Source organism: Poecilia latipinna, unplaced genomic scaffold (genome assembly GCF_001443285.1).
Source record: "Poecilia latipinna isolate Pla-1442-1.1 unplaced genomic scaffold, P_latipinna-1.0 Scaffold411, whole genome shotgun sequence".
NCBI classification, from domain to species: Eukaryota; Metazoa; Chordata; class Actinopteri; order Cyprinodontiformes; family Poeciliidae; genus Poecilia; species Poecilia latipinna.
This window is the reverse complement of record NW_015113027.1, coordinates 226,796-243,693: the sequence shown is the minus strand read 5'-3', so window position 1 is coordinate 243,693 and position 16,898 is coordinate 226,796. Positions and strand designations below refer to the sequence as shown.

The 16,898-nt window shown below is 41.9% G+C and overlaps 2 protein-coding genes across 15 annotated transcripts in view; one reads left to right on the top strand and one right to left on the bottom strand.

Annotated features, from left to right (window-relative positions):
- The window catches only part of LOC106950608 (delta-type opioid receptor-like), an 8,148-nt gene extending 3,641 nt beyond the window's left edge, over window positions 1-4,507 (top strand). The window contains exons 1-4 of one of the 7 annotated variants that reach the window (XM_015037578.1): window positions 115-332; window positions 2,060-2,233; window positions 2,296-2,359; window positions 2,455-4,507. In XM_015037578.1, the coding sequence (XP_014893064.1) occupies window positions 2,550-3,575 (1,026 nt within the window). In that variant the 5' untranslated portion in view covers window positions 115-332; window positions 2,060-2,233; window positions 2,296-2,359; window positions 2,455-2,549 and the 3' untranslated portion in view covers window positions 3,576-4,507. Of the gene's footprint in view, window positions 1-114; window positions 333-2,059; window positions 2,360-2,454 lie in introns of those variants that run through there. The other 6 variants (XM_015037579.1, XM_015037576.1, XM_015037574.1 and 3 more) reach the window with 6 other exon arrangements.
- Window positions 1-16,898, bottom strand: part of LOC106950604 (low-density lipoprotein receptor-related protein 1-like) — a 121,134-nt gene that overhangs the window by 28,083 nt on the left and 76,153 nt on the right. For all 8 annotated transcript variants that reach the window (XM_015037565.1, XM_015037561.1, XM_015037560.1 and 5 more), the window contains 17 exons: window positions 14,687-14,891; window positions 14,435-14,599; window positions 14,106-14,350; window positions 12,762-12,893; window positions 11,843-12,070; window positions 11,209-11,383; window positions 8,708-8,802; window positions 8,462-8,611; window positions 8,223-8,363; window positions 7,932-8,057; window positions 7,678-7,809; window positions 7,450-7,584; window positions 6,838-6,967; window positions 6,595-6,721; window positions 6,355-6,506; window positions 6,146-6,270; window positions 5,683-6,057 (listed from right to left, as the gene is read on the bottom strand). In XM_015037565.1, the coding sequence (XP_014893051.1) occupies window positions 5,683-6,057; window positions 6,146-6,270; window positions 6,355-6,506; window positions 6,595-6,721; window positions 6,838-6,967; window positions 7,450-7,584; window positions 7,678-7,809; window positions 7,932-8,057; window positions 8,223-8,363; window positions 8,462-8,611; window positions 8,708-8,802; window positions 11,209-11,383; window positions 11,843-12,070; window positions 12,762-12,893; window positions 14,106-14,350; window positions 14,435-14,599; window positions 14,687-14,891 (2,838 nt within the window). The remainder of the gene's footprint in view (window positions 1-5,682; window positions 6,058-6,145; window positions 6,271-6,354; window positions 6,507-6,594; window positions 6,722-6,837; window positions 6,968-7,449; window positions 7,585-7,677; window positions 7,810-7,931; window positions 8,058-8,222; window positions 8,364-8,461; window positions 8,612-8,707; window positions 8,803-11,208; window positions 11,384-11,842; window positions 12,071-12,761; window positions 12,894-14,105; window positions 14,351-14,434; window positions 14,600-14,686; window positions 14,892-16,898) is intronic.

Sequence of the window (16,898 nt, the reverse complement as noted above, 5' to 3'; positions counted from 1 at the left end):
GTTAAAATTAATAATCTGAGTAATTATTGTTTGAACAAGGTGTTGCGCAATTCAGTGTGTTTCGGTTCCATTAACAAAAAAAAAAAGAAAAAGAAAAGGCGACTCAAAGACCGACTGACGAGCAGAGCAGGAGTTTAAATTAGCTAATCAACCACCGCTGTGTTCACGAGAGGCTGATTAATAATGGGGAAATAAATATCAAGCCTGGAAACCGGATGTCGTAACGGACTGAATGTTATGTTTTTAACGTAATCTCTGCTCGTCTTGCGGGGCGCAGGCGGTTGCCACGGCAACCGGTGTGCTTAAACGCCGAAGAGACCGAGAGTAAAAAGGTAGGAGATGTTTTCAGCTGATCGTCTGTTCGGGTTGTTTTACCGTTGTTTATCTTTGCTGTGGCTCATTAGTAGGTTCTGAACATTCAACAAACGACAAACTTGGACTAATTACCTCGTTCGCTTGTGAGCATACGTCACAACAAACATCAAATAGGACAAATATATTTCATTAAGTTTTAACAAATTCTACCGCCGATAATTATGTGAAATTAAATTGATTATATCCTGACTTCAGAAGATTTGCCTTTACCTTTCCTGGGCTCTTTGGTTCCTCCTATCAGTCTGTAGTTGCTCATATTTCAGTCATCAAACCAAATGTCAGATCTACCATGACTGACTGACTGACACCTGCTGGCGTCAGGTTTGCAACCATCTTCTGACTGAGAAACCAGTAACCTCCTCCCAGTGTCAGAATCTCACTGAGGGAGAAACTGCGTTAGGTTTTCTGTCACTTTATTATTTCTGCTATAACTGATGTGATATATTTGCATAAGTCAATAGAGTTTAATTTGCAATTTTTATGTCTTTGTGTCATGAGGTAGATCTCAGGCAGCTGGTGAGAGAAAAAGTAGATCTTGCTCTCAAAAAGTTTGGGCACCTCTGAACTAAAGGATTTTTTTTCTGCCTGTAGGGAGGTAGAGTACACCAGAGGATAGAGGAACACAAAGTTCAGACTGAGAACAGCTGTGCTGCTAATGAGAAACAGCCACACATGCACACTTACAAGGCTTCATTAAGAGCAGGACTGCTTAACAATGAAAATAAACTTCTGTGATAGTTCCTGGATGGACAGATATGGCGTACACATATTTCACCATGCTCTCATCTGTAGAAAATCCTCACATTTAAATTCCATATTTTCCAAGATCTCGTAGAGACATTGTTAATAATGATAAAAGAGGTCTTTTCTCAGGACTGGATACGACCTCGCTAAGTCTTTCCCACTTCTGGCCAAATACCCAGCGAGGCTCCTTGCCAGATGAGGCACATCTTCAGTCCGACGCCAGACATGGATCACTGTTTCTGTTATGAATGTTTCCAAGTGAAGCAACGCTGCTCTGAACTTGAGCAACTTGCCAAACAGCGCCTTTTTATTTGCATTCATAAATCACTGCGCAGTAAAAATCGACGTACATATGATATATTCTTCCTTGTTCCCTCTCTCCTTAGAGCTGCTAATGAGCTGTAAATCTCCAAATCTTCCTTTTTACACAAAGTCCTTCATCTTTCTGTAGACCTAAACTGTCTCAGCATGTACAAATTTGCTGTTGCCAATCAAACGGATGAGTTGCAGTTTTATAACTCCTAATGGTGGCTTTCCTGACACAGATTTTATGGCAGCTGCCTGCAGTAGGTGTGATAGCTGCTCAGTGTTTGCTATCAGGCTGGAAGTCAATAATTACCCAGATTTTGCAGGCGAACGCCGTTCCACTGACTCCTCTTGTTTATTTATAGTATCTATGCATATTTTGTACATCCATGCACAAGGACTTCTAAACAAATCTTATCCTTTCTGATAAGAAGCTAAAATGATGAAGCATGGGAAACAAAAAAAAAAAAAAAAAATCTTTGCTAGGCCTCATTAGGTCCTCCCACAGTGAGCCGGCCAACCCATCTCTGCTGTGCTGTCTCATAATCGGTCCAGAGTTCACCTACCACTTATTCGCTTACAGTCAAGCTTCTCACCTTCTACGTTCACATTGTGCTCCCAATCCGCTTTGCAGAATATCCCTCTCTGCGGAGAAAAGAGGGGCTGTGGATTGATTTGTCCGACTGAGAAGTGATGTGGAGCGGTGGGCTGCTGCGAGGTGTCAGACCTGAGCTTCACAGTTTTCATTCAAGCTCAACGGGAGACCGAAGAGGAGCAAAGAGCCTACTGGGAGCCAGCTGATTGGACGGTACATGGAAAATAGATGCATCACTGAACAAGTCTGTCATGTTGACGGTCATGTCCCAATAGGAGCATGTCAAGAAGAAGCAGGTGTTTATATTTAACAATCACCTTCTCCTCTAAAAACTGCCTGGTAATTGTCAGCACCCTCGCTGTTGCGTGTTTGGAAATCCATGTGGTGTTATTTCTTGGAAGACTGTTATTGACTGTGACTAATCCTTTCTACAGGTATTATCAGCCGTTTTATGACTGGTTGAGTGAAATGACCGAACAAGCTGTTGGGGAGAATTGAGAGCGTCAGAATCACCTGGACCGAGCACAGGATGTGTAACTCTTCTGGCAGCAGCGTGGAGCAGATGTGTAACTCTTCTGGCAGCGTGGAGCAGATCTTCGTCCCCATAATGGATTCACTCATTTTGATCCTGGGAGTTACCGGACAGAGCTTAGTGATGGTGATCTTGTGCAGACGACAGCGGAGGCGTATGAAACGCGGTGGACAAGCTTCCCATGCGTCCACGATCGGCACGGGAACGGACATCCTGCTGCTGGCTCTGAGCGCTGCAGATCTGCTTCTGCTCTCCATGATTCCCTTCTACTCCGCCGCCATAGCCATGAGGAGGTGGCCATTTGGGGACGTCATGTGCCGCCTGGTGGGCTTCCTGGGGTCTGCCTGCTCGTCCGCCAGCATCTTCACCCTGGCGGCGCTGGCCGTCTCTCGTTATCTGATTGTGGTGAAACCCACCAGAGCGTACGGCCTGCTCACCCCGCGCAGGGTCTCCATGGTTGCCGTCCTCCTATGGGTCCCGGCCTGCTGCCTCGGAGCCCCTCAGTTGGCTTTCCGCTTCGTGAAAACCTCTCAAGGAAGCCCTGACCGCTTCATTTGCTTTTCCTTCCTGTCTCACGAGCAGCGGATGATTTACGGACTGTTTCACTTCCTCGCAGCCTTCATGGTTCCACTGGTCACCATCGCGGTGGCATACGGCAGCATCTACATGTTCCTGTGGCGGGGCCAGCAAGCCAGCACGACCCCCCAAGTCGAACGCTATCAAAGCAAAGTGACTCAGACGACGGCCATGCTGGTGCTGGCCTTTACTGTGTGCTGGTTGCCCTCGTACGGACTGGCGCTGGCCTTACTGGTCAATCCACACTGGGCGACCACAGGGGCCACAGGGGCCACGCCGCGTTATGGCGCCATTAGTGTGTTTGCTCGCCTAATGGCAACGTCTTCCACAGTGATGAACCCTATCCTCTACGTCCTGATGTCCCAAAAGTTCAGACAGGATCTGCTGAAGATTTTCAAACGGGAACGGCAAATCGAAAAGAACAATGTGGTGCTGTCTACTATCTGACAATATCGGTGTAATCAAATCAAACAAACTTTATGCTGTAAGACCTGTGAATAAAATGGTTGCCACTTGGCATCAGTGACAGACTGAAACTGAAAAGCCATGTCACTCGTTGTGAACCGATATTCACCCTTGAGCCGCGTTAGGAGATTATTGTGCAAAACGGTCTTAAAATCTGCTCGGTGTCCAGATGGTTTACAAGAACAGTAGGAATTATCCATTCTTGGGAAGAGTGGCAAGAAATAAAGACAAAAAAGGCTCGATTGTTTACAAGCCATGTAGCGGATACAGTAAAACCCACTAAAGAAAACCCACTGCATGTTTAGGGTCGTCTGTGCAGCAAGGCATTGCAGCTAGAACTAAAAGGCCTTTATGGTCTGCATTCAGTGGTACTTAGATGAAATTTTAGCATTAATAATTAGCAAGAAAAACATGAATGTAGTAATCGTGTAGCATCTGATGAGAGTGGCCCAGGAACAAATGCTGGGGTCGACTTACGCTGTGATTTATTCCTTTGTAAAGTTCAACCTCAGATCAGCAAACGGCATCAAATCTAAATTCATTTCTGTTTCAAGTTAGAAACTCAATTAAATTTGTTAATTAATGCATGTTATTTGTTGATCAGGATACCTGCTAGTAGGAATACAATGTAATAATTTTTCTGCGATTTGTACTGTCAAACAGCGGAGCAACTAGTTTAATAAAGGATGTTTTATAGCACAGCATGTGATTTGTATAAAAAGTACAAATAAAAAGTTATTCCTGTTCATATTCAGCCACATCTAAAGTGCAAAGTAGCCATTTTGGATTTTGACGCCGGGGTCGGTAAGAATCCTCCGACTTGAACTCAGAATCTATTAACTTCTCCAACTTTAAATCTTGTAAATGTACATTTCAGAATAACAACAGAACATTAAACTAAACTCCTCCTTCTGACCAATTATGCCAAACAATCAAATGAGTGTCGAGCAACAAAATTTGAAGCTTATCTTCCGTTTGTCCCACTGTTTTAAATGAAGTGAGTTTGTTCAAATTGTGGTACTTGTCAAACTTTGTGTCTACTTGGGTGTTACTTACTATGAAATGTTTGAGAGCCAGATCAAAGCATAATCATGTGTAAGTGACCTGGTTAAAGTCCAGACTTCAATCTAGTTAAAAGCCTGTAGTAAAACTTGAAAACCGATGTTTGTAGACAGCATTCGTTCAATCTGAATGCATTATTTGGTAAAGAAATAAAAACATTTATTTTTTCATCTGTAGTGTAGATTGCAGACAGGAGAACTGCATTGCGTAAGACGATCACAAGATTTGCTGTGGGTGTGGATGCTTTATGGGCACAGTAGAAGAACCAATACTGAATCACATTCCTTGTTAGACAGATTAAAGCGAAGCTACTTTTGGTAAAACATTAACATTGCACCTGTGTTTTGTTATGCTCGGATAAAGTAAATGAAGGCCTGTTTGTTTCTGGACCTCCTGTCCATTTTGTTCTCGCAGCATAAACAAAAAAATAATTCCCCTTTATTTTGGGTTTGGCAACAACTTGAGAAGAAAGATTTCCTGGTTCTGTTTACATAAGTGGGAGTTTCTGTGGAAAATCTTGCAGCTTTCTTCTCCAGGATTTCTCATCAGGGGGCTGACAGCTACACACAAGCCCTTTTTTTAAAAAACCAAAAGAAAGAGGTTGGAAAAAAAACACAGTTTGGCAAATGACAGGGTTTGTATGTTGGAGGAGAGTGTGGGAATAAAAAAAAAATGAAAGAAGATAAATAGAGAAAATATCTGTAGAAATGTCCTTACCCTTTGAACTTCTTTGTTTTGTACACTGAGCATTTGAACAGGCAATTTCTAAAAAGTATTTTGAGTCAGAGGGACTAAATACAAATACATCTATGCCGTACTTTTCAAATTCTTCTGACTAAACTTTATAGCACCGTGTTATCAGTTTCTTTCTGCTTTTCATCTATGAACTACTTTGTGGTGGTTCATCAAACAACCACCACAAAGTATTTTGTAATGTTGCAAAATGCAACTTGAAAAGTATGAATGTTTTTATGAGACGAAAGTTGACCGAGTGGCAAAACCAAAACAGAAAAGCAGGGAAACTCACTCTCTACGACGGTTTTGCGGTCCGATCCGTCGTCGCTGATCTGCTGGATGTTGCCAAAGTGAATGTCGCTGAAGAAGATGCGGTTGGCTCCTTTTCCCCCGCCTCCTCTGTAGTCAAAGGTGAGAGCGATGATGTTCTTCATGTGCTCCGGATCTTCGAACGGCTTTATGGGCGCGTTCAGGTTGTTCTCGTCCGACAGGTGGACGCTCTTGAGTATGGTGCGCTCCGAGTAGAGAAGGTAGCCGTCGTAGTCGCGGCAGCCGCGGCCGTCCTCGGCCAGCATGCCGTGAGCGCAGGCACAAGTGCGCTGGCCGTTGCCGCGGTAAAGGCAGAGCTGCTCGCAGCCACCGTTGTTCACTTTGCACACATTTGTTCCTGCAAACAGACGCAAACATAAGCGACTGCATTGATTTCTAAATCAAATTATGGATTTTTTTTCTCCCCTTTCTTTGGTTTTGCTTACCTTGCTGCCTGGCCCTGTTGAAAACCTTGATGTCTTTAAGCTGAACACCAATCCCAGTTCTCAGAGAGACGGAGTCTGTGGCGTTCTCCTTGCTGCCTCTTTTAATGGAACCATTCGCATGTGTCCTGTATGAAATACACAGTGTTCATTAGATGCTAATGCTTAGAAACGTAAAGAAAATCATACTGAGCAGCTGGGGAGTATCTGACCTATCACTCCAGTAGATGTAGCTCTCAAACACAGACACAGAGAACATGTCCATGTTGTTGCTGGCCAGCACCACCTCCCTGTTTTCTCCAGTCTCCAGGTTTATACGCTCAATCTTGTCTGTCCTGGCATCACACCAGTACAGCAGACCGTCCTACACACCAACATGAAGTAATCGTGAGGCTGCACACTCCCTGCACTTTCATCTCAAAAGCATAAAGAAGTGCTCCGTTGTGGCTCACCTCATAGTCAATGGAGATCCCGTTGGGCCAGCTGATACTAGCGTTGACCAGGATCGCCCTCTGTGAACCATCCAGGCGGGACCGCTCGATGCGGGGGTACTGACCCCACTCTGTCCAGAACAGGTAGCTGCCAGCAAAAACATGTAGGAGCACAGGAACACTCAAATGGTGTAATCAATAGTGAACTGTAACTACAAATGTGGTGGTTGAGCTGCACAGCGTATTTCATTTTGTAATTCTCACCCTTTCTCAGGATGAACGGTGATGGCGCGTGGCTTGTCCAGGCCCTGGGAGATCACCACGTACCGGAAGGAGCCATTCAGGCGAGCCACCTCGATCACATCGAAACCTTGGTCAGTCCAATAAATGTTTCCTGTGTAAGACAGAGGAGAAATGTTGAAAAACAGACAGATCTGTAGGTAAGATGTACGTCCACTGTATATATAGTCTAAACAATATATGTTTTACTCATCTGTCCCTTTTTAGTGCAAGTTTTTTATATTTTGAATTGTTTCCCCAAGTGTATTATAAGCCTGGCGGGCCACCAGGCTTTACTTGTGCCCCCACCAGGCTAAGCATTGCTTATTTATTTAAGTCTTTTTAAAATATTTGCATTTTTTTAAGTTGGTGTTCAGGTGTTAATCTTCCAATCTTCCAATAAAACATGACTACCAAGTCATATTTTCAAATTTCCTGTCAACTTTAAACATTTTTTAACTCAAAAACACGATGGGTCGCTGGATGAATGACCGCCTAAAATAAACTATCTATGTAACTAGTAAATGACTGTATAGCTTTTTTCCCCCCAATTCTTAAGTTTTACATTGTTCAGTCTTTTTTGGTGATGCCTCTCACCAGCTATCCAGTCCACAGCGATCCCCTCCACTCTCCCGATGCCGTTGGTAATCACGTCTTCTCTCCAGGTCTGATCTCTCTTGGCCCTGCTGATGGTACTCAGGCCCATATCCACCCAGTAGATCGTATCATTCTCTACAACAAACAAAAGAAAACAGGCTTCCTGATCAATAAAGGGAAATTATAACAAGAAAGTCAGAGGGGGGAGGGAGGGTGAGAAAGCTTTACCAGCGTGGAAATCTATGCCGACAGCTAGTGAGGTGCCAGAGACAGGTACCAGAGCATCAGACTTGTCTGAAGGGTCCAGAGGAATACCCCGAATGCCTTCATGAACAGAATACAGAAGGAAGGAGCCCACTCCTGCAATAAACACAAAAGTAGATCTTAGAAATCTCTGAGCCACTCCCTGACCGTTTATGTTAGCCTGTGAAGCAGAATTTGTTTGAAATTAGGATCTTTGTATGCACGCGAACACATCCTACCCTCGCAGGACTGCTGCCCGGTTCGCAGGCTGTATCCTGCAGTGCACATGCAGGCTCTGGTGTTGTGGGAGGTGGGGAGGCACAGCTGGGAACAGTCTCCATTGTTTTTGCTGCAGAAATTGGTGCCTGTGAGCCGAAACGCACAAAGACAAACACACAAAACAAATCAAAGATGAGTAATCGGGTATAAACAGAGGTGCCTGTGATAAACATTCAGAGGCTTTAAATTAGACCCTCTGTCAGACAGATGCACGTTGTCCTTCAAGGGACTTCAACAAAGAAATGTTGCACCTTTTTGCACGGTTTCGTTGTAGATCTTCATGTGCATCATGGGCGAAGTGCTGTTCCTCAGGACTTTCCAGTTGCCACCGTCTTTTTTATCACACGTTCCGATCTGGTCGGTTCCCTGGTCCGCCCACCACAGCTTATCCCCTTCGGTGAACGTCACACAGCGTAGACATTACACATCGTTTCTGCTGAAACTGCAGCTCAAACAAAGAGTTTATGATGATGGGCACATTAAGGCCTACCCATAATAGCAAGAGCTGTAGCCTTGATGAGCTTGCCCTTGGTGCCTTCCAGCACCTCCAGTCCAGAGCCGTCCAGGTTGCAGCGGTTGATGGTGCTGTTTCCTGAGCTGATCCAGTAGAGCTGAGCCGTGTCAAAGTCGATGGAAAGGCCTAGGACACAAAAGAGCACGTAAGAGCAATGTCCGACCTCATCACTAGGGGGAGCCGTCTCTTAGTCACAAACACAGGGGGACCATGGTCTCTCACCAATAGGGCCTTTTTGGTTGGTGAAGAGGACACTGCGGTTGCTGCCGTCTGTGTTGGCCATGCTGATGTTGTCGCCGTCTGTCCAGTACAGCTTCCTGGTGTAGACATTTTTGTAATCAGCAGAACATATCAAAAGGACATACTGAAAGAAAAGCATATGTCACTGTAAACTTGGAGCTTAGGTGTAACCTATAGAGCCTTGCAAGTTTCTCAAACTTTTATGTATCTTATTTCAATTTTGACCAACACAAAGTAGTGTGTGTGACAGAAATGATACATGGTTCTGATACTCTGACAAATAAAAATCAGAGAACTTAGGATGTGTTCCAGCCAGTTTTTCATACCAAATACTGACAAGTTTGTCAAAATTTCTTGCAAAAGAAGTCAAACTAGAACATCTGTGAACAGCAATAAGACTTGCCAACAATTTGACTTATGTTTGTCACTTTAGGAGCCATTCTTTGGTCTTATGACCTCATCCTCTTTTAAATCTCTCTAAAACTTTCCCTCTGACCCATTTGCTGCGTGTCTTGGCCTTCGTGATGCTGTTTCCCACTATTGTTTTTTAACATAGCTTTGAGGCTTTCATGGAACATCTGAATTTCCACTAATTGCAATTTGTCATACCGGATTTTACTTAGGGATATCAGATTAAAGTAAAAACAAAAATTTTCAGATTTTGGCTTGCTAAAAAGCAAAAAGAAGGAAAACGAAGCATTCTTTACATTCCACTTCCCAAATATGTTTTCCAGGGGAGGGGACACTTTTGAAATCTACTGTATGTGACTCTTAAACTAGATTTCACAAAATCTTCTGAAAACTTAAACTAACATAAAAGTTTAATTTTGTTATTTTTTTGTACCTTTTTAACTTAGTTAATTGTTTAATCTCGCATCGTAACGAGATGCAATTGCCAGCCCTTTGTTGTGTGTCGTTGCGTATTTAAGCTATATTTAATATGTATCACTTCCTTTTAATTCTAACCACATCCAGCTACAGCCTTTATTATATTTAACATGTCTCAGAAAAAAAACAGACTAGGGGATTCACATTTCCTCTTTTAAGCTTTTCCCTTTTTTTTAGTGCAAACACACAGTTTATCCTGCCCCAACCTTTTTTGACCCCACCCACTCCAGTTGGGGTCAAGTGTGTTTGTGTGGCAGAGAAAGCAGACGGCTCCAGCATATGGTTCTAACATCTGCTTCTCATTTTCAAACACACCAACAAAGCTCTGATCGGGAACAGTCCTATTCTTCACCGTGTCCTTCAAAGAGACAACGGAGTAAACAAACAACAGACACACTTTCTAAATGGAAATCAAACACAGAAAGGCACACATATTCCCACAGAACCACGGTATTTGGAGGTACAGATGGTTTGTCTGTGCGCTGTTCGACCGAGGGGGAGGCTAGAGCCAAGCTCTGTTTGGAGATTAGGGGGGGAGAGTTTCAGGAAGGGAAAAAATGAATGTTTTAAGTAACGCAGGAAGGGACAGGATGTAGGATAAACAAAGAGAACTTAGATGGAAAAAGAGAAAGAAAGACAGAGACACTGGCTGTGAATCAGACACAGAGTCTGTCTGAGCTCAGAAAGTGTCAAAATAAAAGACAGAAGCAGCAGAGGATTACAATTAAAATGAGAGAACAAACTTTAAAGCCATTTTTATAGTAAGAAAATGCTTAAGGGTTAGCTGTCGGTAGTCTATTTATTAACAGTGACTACATAAAGGGAAAACTGAGAAGATCCACAGTAATGTGTTTCACATTATCAGTAAAACCAGGTAGTGTTTAGTGTTTGGACAATATGGCTCTTCACTCAGAGCAGCAAGGCCTGAGGTATCTTTAGCACTCCGCTAAGCTAAAGTATTCTGTTATTTCCTCTCTATATGACTTTTCTACAGCTAACTTGGATGTCCGGTCATTGGGACACAACATCTCTCATCATATTTCACATCATGTAAGCAATGCAACAAAATAATAACAACTCAATTCGGGTATGAAGCTTCAGAGTCGCAGCTTTAAGGAATCTCAGCCACATTTGATCACGTTCAGTTCTAACTTTTAGTAAATTTATAAACCTTGAACTGACTTGTTCTAGACATGAGAGCGACTTTTTAAAGAAAAATCTAAGATTAATGAGACTTTTATTTATCTATTTGCTTTATGAGCACTATAAATTTACACAAACTTAAAAAGTATAGTATGTAGTGTAAACTATAAAAATTACTTTTTGTAATGAATAAGGTTAGTATTGAAATGATCAGTTTTAATTGGTTCTTATGAAGTCAAAGTTAGCTGAATGGTGTTTGTCATAGGGTGTGTTTATTTATGTGTGGAGGCCACATGTGTTGGGGCTTCAGCATTCATGGAAGAAAAGGTCGCTGGGCAAAAGAAAGAATACGTCTCACAGCAGTTTTCGAGAATGAGAGTGTTTCTACATCAGAGAGTTTACGACGAGCCCCTTTCTATTTCCGTGTGTGTGAGTGAGTGAGTGGCACTGACCCCAGCATTGGATGCATCACTAGACAGTGTGGTTTGTCCAAACCCTGGATGACGGCGTTTTTAAAGGAGCCATCCAGTCTGGCGACATTAATCTGTTTCTTATTGGCATCATAGCTGGTCCAGAACAGGTTCCTGGACACCCAGTCCACCGCCAGGCCGTGCGTATTGGGTAGATCTGATGAAACACAGCAAACGTAAATTGTAGAACAACTCTTTGGTTTGGACAGAAACTCAACAAGCCTTTTTAAAATAACAGACAGTAGAGAGGACAAAGGAAAAACTATAGTGTGACCCTTCTTTCAGTGTTACTCCTCATCATTAGAGCTCTTTTAGTTTAAACAGTTTTTTCATTGATTTTTCAGTTGAACAATGTCTGCAAACCTGTATGCTGGTTGTGTGCCTGCTGTATTTTGACTATTAACCCAATATCCGACAAAAGTTTTGTTTTTATTATTATTATTATCTGAATTTCAATGATAAAATACATTTTTTTTCAGTCTGTGCCTAATATACTTTGCAGTTTCTTAAGTTTTTTTTTTTTTTTAATTTAGACCAATGTTTGCCCAAAACAGACGTTTCCCTTGCAAGTCTAAGTAACGATCCTATGAAAGATGTTCTGCCTCATCGTTCTTACCAGCAGAGACCACGGTCTCGACTCCGGTCCCATTAATAAAAGCTCGCTTGATCGTTTGTGTCCGCACATCTGACCAGTAGATGCGGTGCTCCAGAGCGTCGTAGTCCACCACAGTCACGTTGTCGATGTCCGGCACAGTGAAGGAGATGATGTAGTTGTAGTACGGGTTGTCTATGTCCACTCCCCTGATCTCTATTTGTCGAGCGTAAAGCAGAAACTGGCGAGACTCTGCGGGGGAGACGAGATGATGACATGCGTCCATTAATGCTCAGTGAAATTGGTCAAGTGGTGAAAGCAGCAACAAGTCAAAAAGGGTAATCTCTGAAAAGGAAGCAATGCCTAATCTGTGGAAGGATAGTTGCTGCAGGGATGAGTGCTTCTTTGTATCATCCCTGCTGCTTGAACAAACGCTTAATTCAATTGTATCTTTGACTGACGTGATTATATCTGGCAAGGTAACGGCACAGCAGCCGCGTTGAGAGTAAATTCAATCAGTGAAAATACATAACAAATAGGATAAACTCAGCAGTCACTGTTTGTCTAAATCTGCGCGGCTTCAGTGATAGAAAGAAGAAATGGGAAGGGGGGATTGAGATGGGAGATTAATGATTCTGTCAGACTGTATCAGGCAGGCAAGAGTATGTTGTGGATGTGGGGGACAGTAATAATGGCTCCTCGGATCCAATATCACACAACATAATTGAGAGCCTTGCCCTGAATATTAAACTCAAGCAAAAAATAAATAAAAAACAAGCAGCCTGCCATTATATAAAGAAGAAAACATTATATTAAGCTTAGACGTTCGCTCTTCAGAGACTCACATTTCTACACACAAGCAGCAACAACCCCCCTCCACCCGCTACTGTAAAAAACCCCAAAAACAAACAAACACGACCGATTTGCACGTGTCTAGACTTACCAAAGCACGTCCGTTTGTCGGGGCCCAGCTTCATGAGGTGGGGACATGCACACGAGAACGTCTGATTGTAGTTGATCAAGCAGAGGTGGGAGCAGGGCTCTTTGCCATCTTTGGCTGCACAGGGGTTTGGAGCTGCACAGACGACAGTGTGGATTAGAAGAAGGACCAAGAAGGCGGACACGCAGACGGTCGGTCATTTTATTAGGTGCACAAATAGTAAATTAGTCGGTCAGAGTATTTTAGACACTGATGATCCCAACCACAGGCTATTTTCTGCATTTCTTCCTCTCCTCTCTCTGCCATTCTTCTTATGAAGCTACTAATAGAAAAGGACACTAGCGCTACACAATCTTAAAAAAAAAAGTCACAATGATGATCCATTGTTCCTACAATTAACTTTATAATTGCATTTCTGAAAATAAATGTAAAATATTCCGATAATTTTTTTCTACAAAATGACTAATGAATGTTTTCTTTCTTACCTAAAGAAAGAAAACACTTCCTTTGCTTTATTAAATTCATCTAAATATGTCCACTAACATTGATTTATTACAAATAAACATTGCAAAAGAGTGTGGAATTTATTATGACTGTCCAAACTTATTCAGAGGGCTTTTGTTATATATTCTAAAGTTAACAGTACCTATGAGCTGAAAATTAAAACCAGGAAATGACTGAAGCAAAATGTGGGGAATGTTCAACCAGTACAAGATGCTTAGGAACGAAAAGTACAAAAGTACAACTTCCTGAATATTTTCTGAAACAGATTTCTACCCAAGTAGCCTGACCTTCTCCTAGTTCCTCAAATAGGTAAATAATTGCAAAAGAAAACTATCCACATTCCTGAAAAACAGAGATTAAACCAGATCATTTCCCTTTCCCTCAGCTCATAGCAAACCAAAATCAAAATTGGTCCAAATTGGGATGGGTAAGTTAAAGCTAGGTTTATGGTTGACATATAGAACAGGATGCGCGGTGGTGCGAGTACATGGCTTCAACATACATATTAACTACAAATGCCATACCGCCATCCTGGCTCACGCCCACTCAACCCCAACCTTCAAAAGTGCAACTATAACTCAGTCTTAAGAGTGCAAGAAATCAGAAATCAGTACATGCCAAGACAAGCCTGATTGGTGCGTCTCTGCAGTCAAAACACAATTAAACACAAAACAATGTCAAGATAAAAACTGGAGGAACTGTGCAACCAAAAGAAAACACTTGTAGCTGAATGCAATGCTTTGTCAGGTACATTTACAACAAATACCTATAATAATAATAATAATGATAATAATAATAACTATTGACCTCTAGTTGGCAAATAGTGATTGCATACACTGATACCTTGTGGTTGTCTGGATGGATGGTAGACCTGCAGGTCAAAGGGCTGCGTATTAGTTCTCTGGACCACAGTCACGTTGTTCCCAGTCCACTTGTTTGCCTTGGCCAGCGTGTTGGTCCTCCAGTCCGTCCAGTAAACCTCTCCACCATACATGGTGACAGCGAAAGGATGCGAGAGGTACTCATGGCCTCTCAGGACCTCAATCAATCCAGAACCATCGTACTTAGCAGAGTAAATGGCATCGGATCTGTGAAAATAACAATTTTAGCTACATGCTACTGTGAAGATCTTATATAAAAGGTTAAAATGTATTTTTTCTTATTTGTTTGACCTGGCATCAATCCAGAGGATGCGCCGCTCCAGATAATCCACAGTGAGTCCGTTAGGCCATCCTCCGCTGCCCGTCTCCTTATGGATCGTCTTCCTGCCTTCTCCGCTCATGGATGCAGCCTCAATCCTCGGCAAACTGGCATCCCAGTCTGTCCAGAAGAGGATTCTGCAGAAATATAGTTTAACAGAGGGACTTGTTGTGACTGTGCTCTGTTTTATTTGCAGGAGGTAAAGCAAGCAGTGCAGCTGTTACCCATCGCGGGGGTCAAGAGCAATAGCTCTAGGGTGCTCCACTTCCCCAGCCAGCAGAGTAGTCCTCATAGTGCCGTCCAACTTGGCCACCTCGATCTGATCAAGGTTGCTTTCCACCCAGTAAATGTTTCCTGCTATCCAGTCCACTGCCAGACCCTCGGGTGTAGCCAACCCATACTGGATCACTACATCAAAGCTGGTTAAAGCTGAAGGAGGAGGAAAAGAGACAAGGAAAACATTCAAACATCCTGATTTTTATCAGGTCCTTCATCTGCAGCCACTTGTAAAGTTGTGTTGGTAGAACTCTTCAAAGCTTTTTTATGTGACGCCCAATTAAATCCTGTTTCATCAGGCTATTTAGGAAAACAAATAATTATCTGGGGTGCTGAAGGTACTTGTTGAATTTGCACTCTATTTAATTTCACATGGTTAAAGGCTCTGCTGGCAAGAATCTGATGATGGCAGCTTTTTCAGGCTACTGTAGCCCACAGCACTGATCTGCAGGGGTTTAGAACTTAGAAATTTTGTAATTGTAATAAAACTCCAAGTATCACAAATTGTCCCCTAATGAAGTGTTTAGATGCCATGTAGAGAAAACAAAATGGCACAATAAAAACAAAAGACAAAGTGACAGTACAATTACAGAGCAGCTCCTAGAAGCTAAATATGTGGTGTCAGGGCTAAAGAGAGATCACAGCCTCTCTCTAACCCTTTAATTTCCCACTGCCTCCCTAATGAGAGTGAAGAGTAATTATTTGGGATGAGTCAGTATTGTGTTCTGAACAATGTTGACATGCTTAAAACCCCAAACAACTTCAATACAAACCTCTATAACTGACAGGCCTTTAAAGAGACAATTGTGATTTTCTGAAATGGGTTAATTTTAAGTTGGAACTGGAAGTTTCTTGTAACTCGTGTTTTCAGAGGAAATTGAAGCAACAGCTAAACAGTTAGCAGCTTGGCAGCCAAACGCAGATGAGAGGAAAATATAGTATATTAACCTAGCAGTTAACAAGCCAATTAAACAAAAAGATAGTCACCTAACAGGTCCTTAAGCTAGTGGGTAGTTAAGCTAATAGCTAGTGAAAATAAGCATTAATCAGCTGATGGCTCGTCAAGCCCACAGTTAGATAACTATTAGCTTAACTATCTGTTGTAGCTTTTAGTTTAACAGCTAATCATTGTAATGGGCTCTTTGCACCTCAGCTTCCGCGTTCGGGGAAAAGCGGCTTGGTCACTTCCGGTATGTTGAAAATGGCATTTTACACTCGGTGCTTTTAGGGTTAGTCCAAGATAACAAGTAATGATGTACATCAATCCGAAACCCCAGCAAGTAAACTGGAGAAAAGATGTTCGCCTCGTTATACATTCACGGATCCGAAGGTGAGTTTTACTTTCTTTAAACTTTGTGGCTAACATATCTTATTCTAGTAGGCAATATTCTCTGACATTTTTCTTGTAAAAATGTGCGATTTAAGTATCTAAACATTTTTAATCCATTCTAATGGATAATCTTTTTGCCTTATTTTGTATTTATTTTCAAATATATGTGTTTATTGTTGCATGAGGTCAAACTAACAACTAGTTAAGGAAGTTGTCAGTTTGCTATTCAAGCTAACAGCTAGCAGCCTAAAGGTAGAGTCATTTCCAAAGTGGATAGGCCACCAAGCTAGTATCAAATTCTGAGGTTTTGAAGAAATTGTTCATCAAACTTATCATCACTTTTACATTAAACAATTAATTCCATAGCCTAAGTAATTGATTGTCTGCAGCCTGTTTACGTCTTTCATGGAGTGTTTCTATTTCTCTTTCTGGACATTTGCAAGTTTCACTGTTATTTGTTTTTCTAATAATACGTTTTCAAGCCTTTTAGATTATGAGATAGGCTGTCAGCAATGTAAGATGTAAATAGAATTAAGGGGCTGAAAATAAAATGTAATGATATTAGAATTATGGCAATAAAGCTGTCTAGCACATTTTCAACTCATCCATCTTTCTACATTAAAAACAAAGACCGAAAACAAACATGAATAGAGGTATTGAAAGTACAAGTATTAGAAAACATCTCATCGATTTATGTATCTGATTTCAAGCCAAGCTGAGTGAACGGATTTTCCAAAACCTCTTTGCTTTTAAAAGTGCCATTAAATAAAGAAACAGTAGCTTCTCTGTTAAATCTCTATATATCAAGCTTATATAAGCTTGATATATAT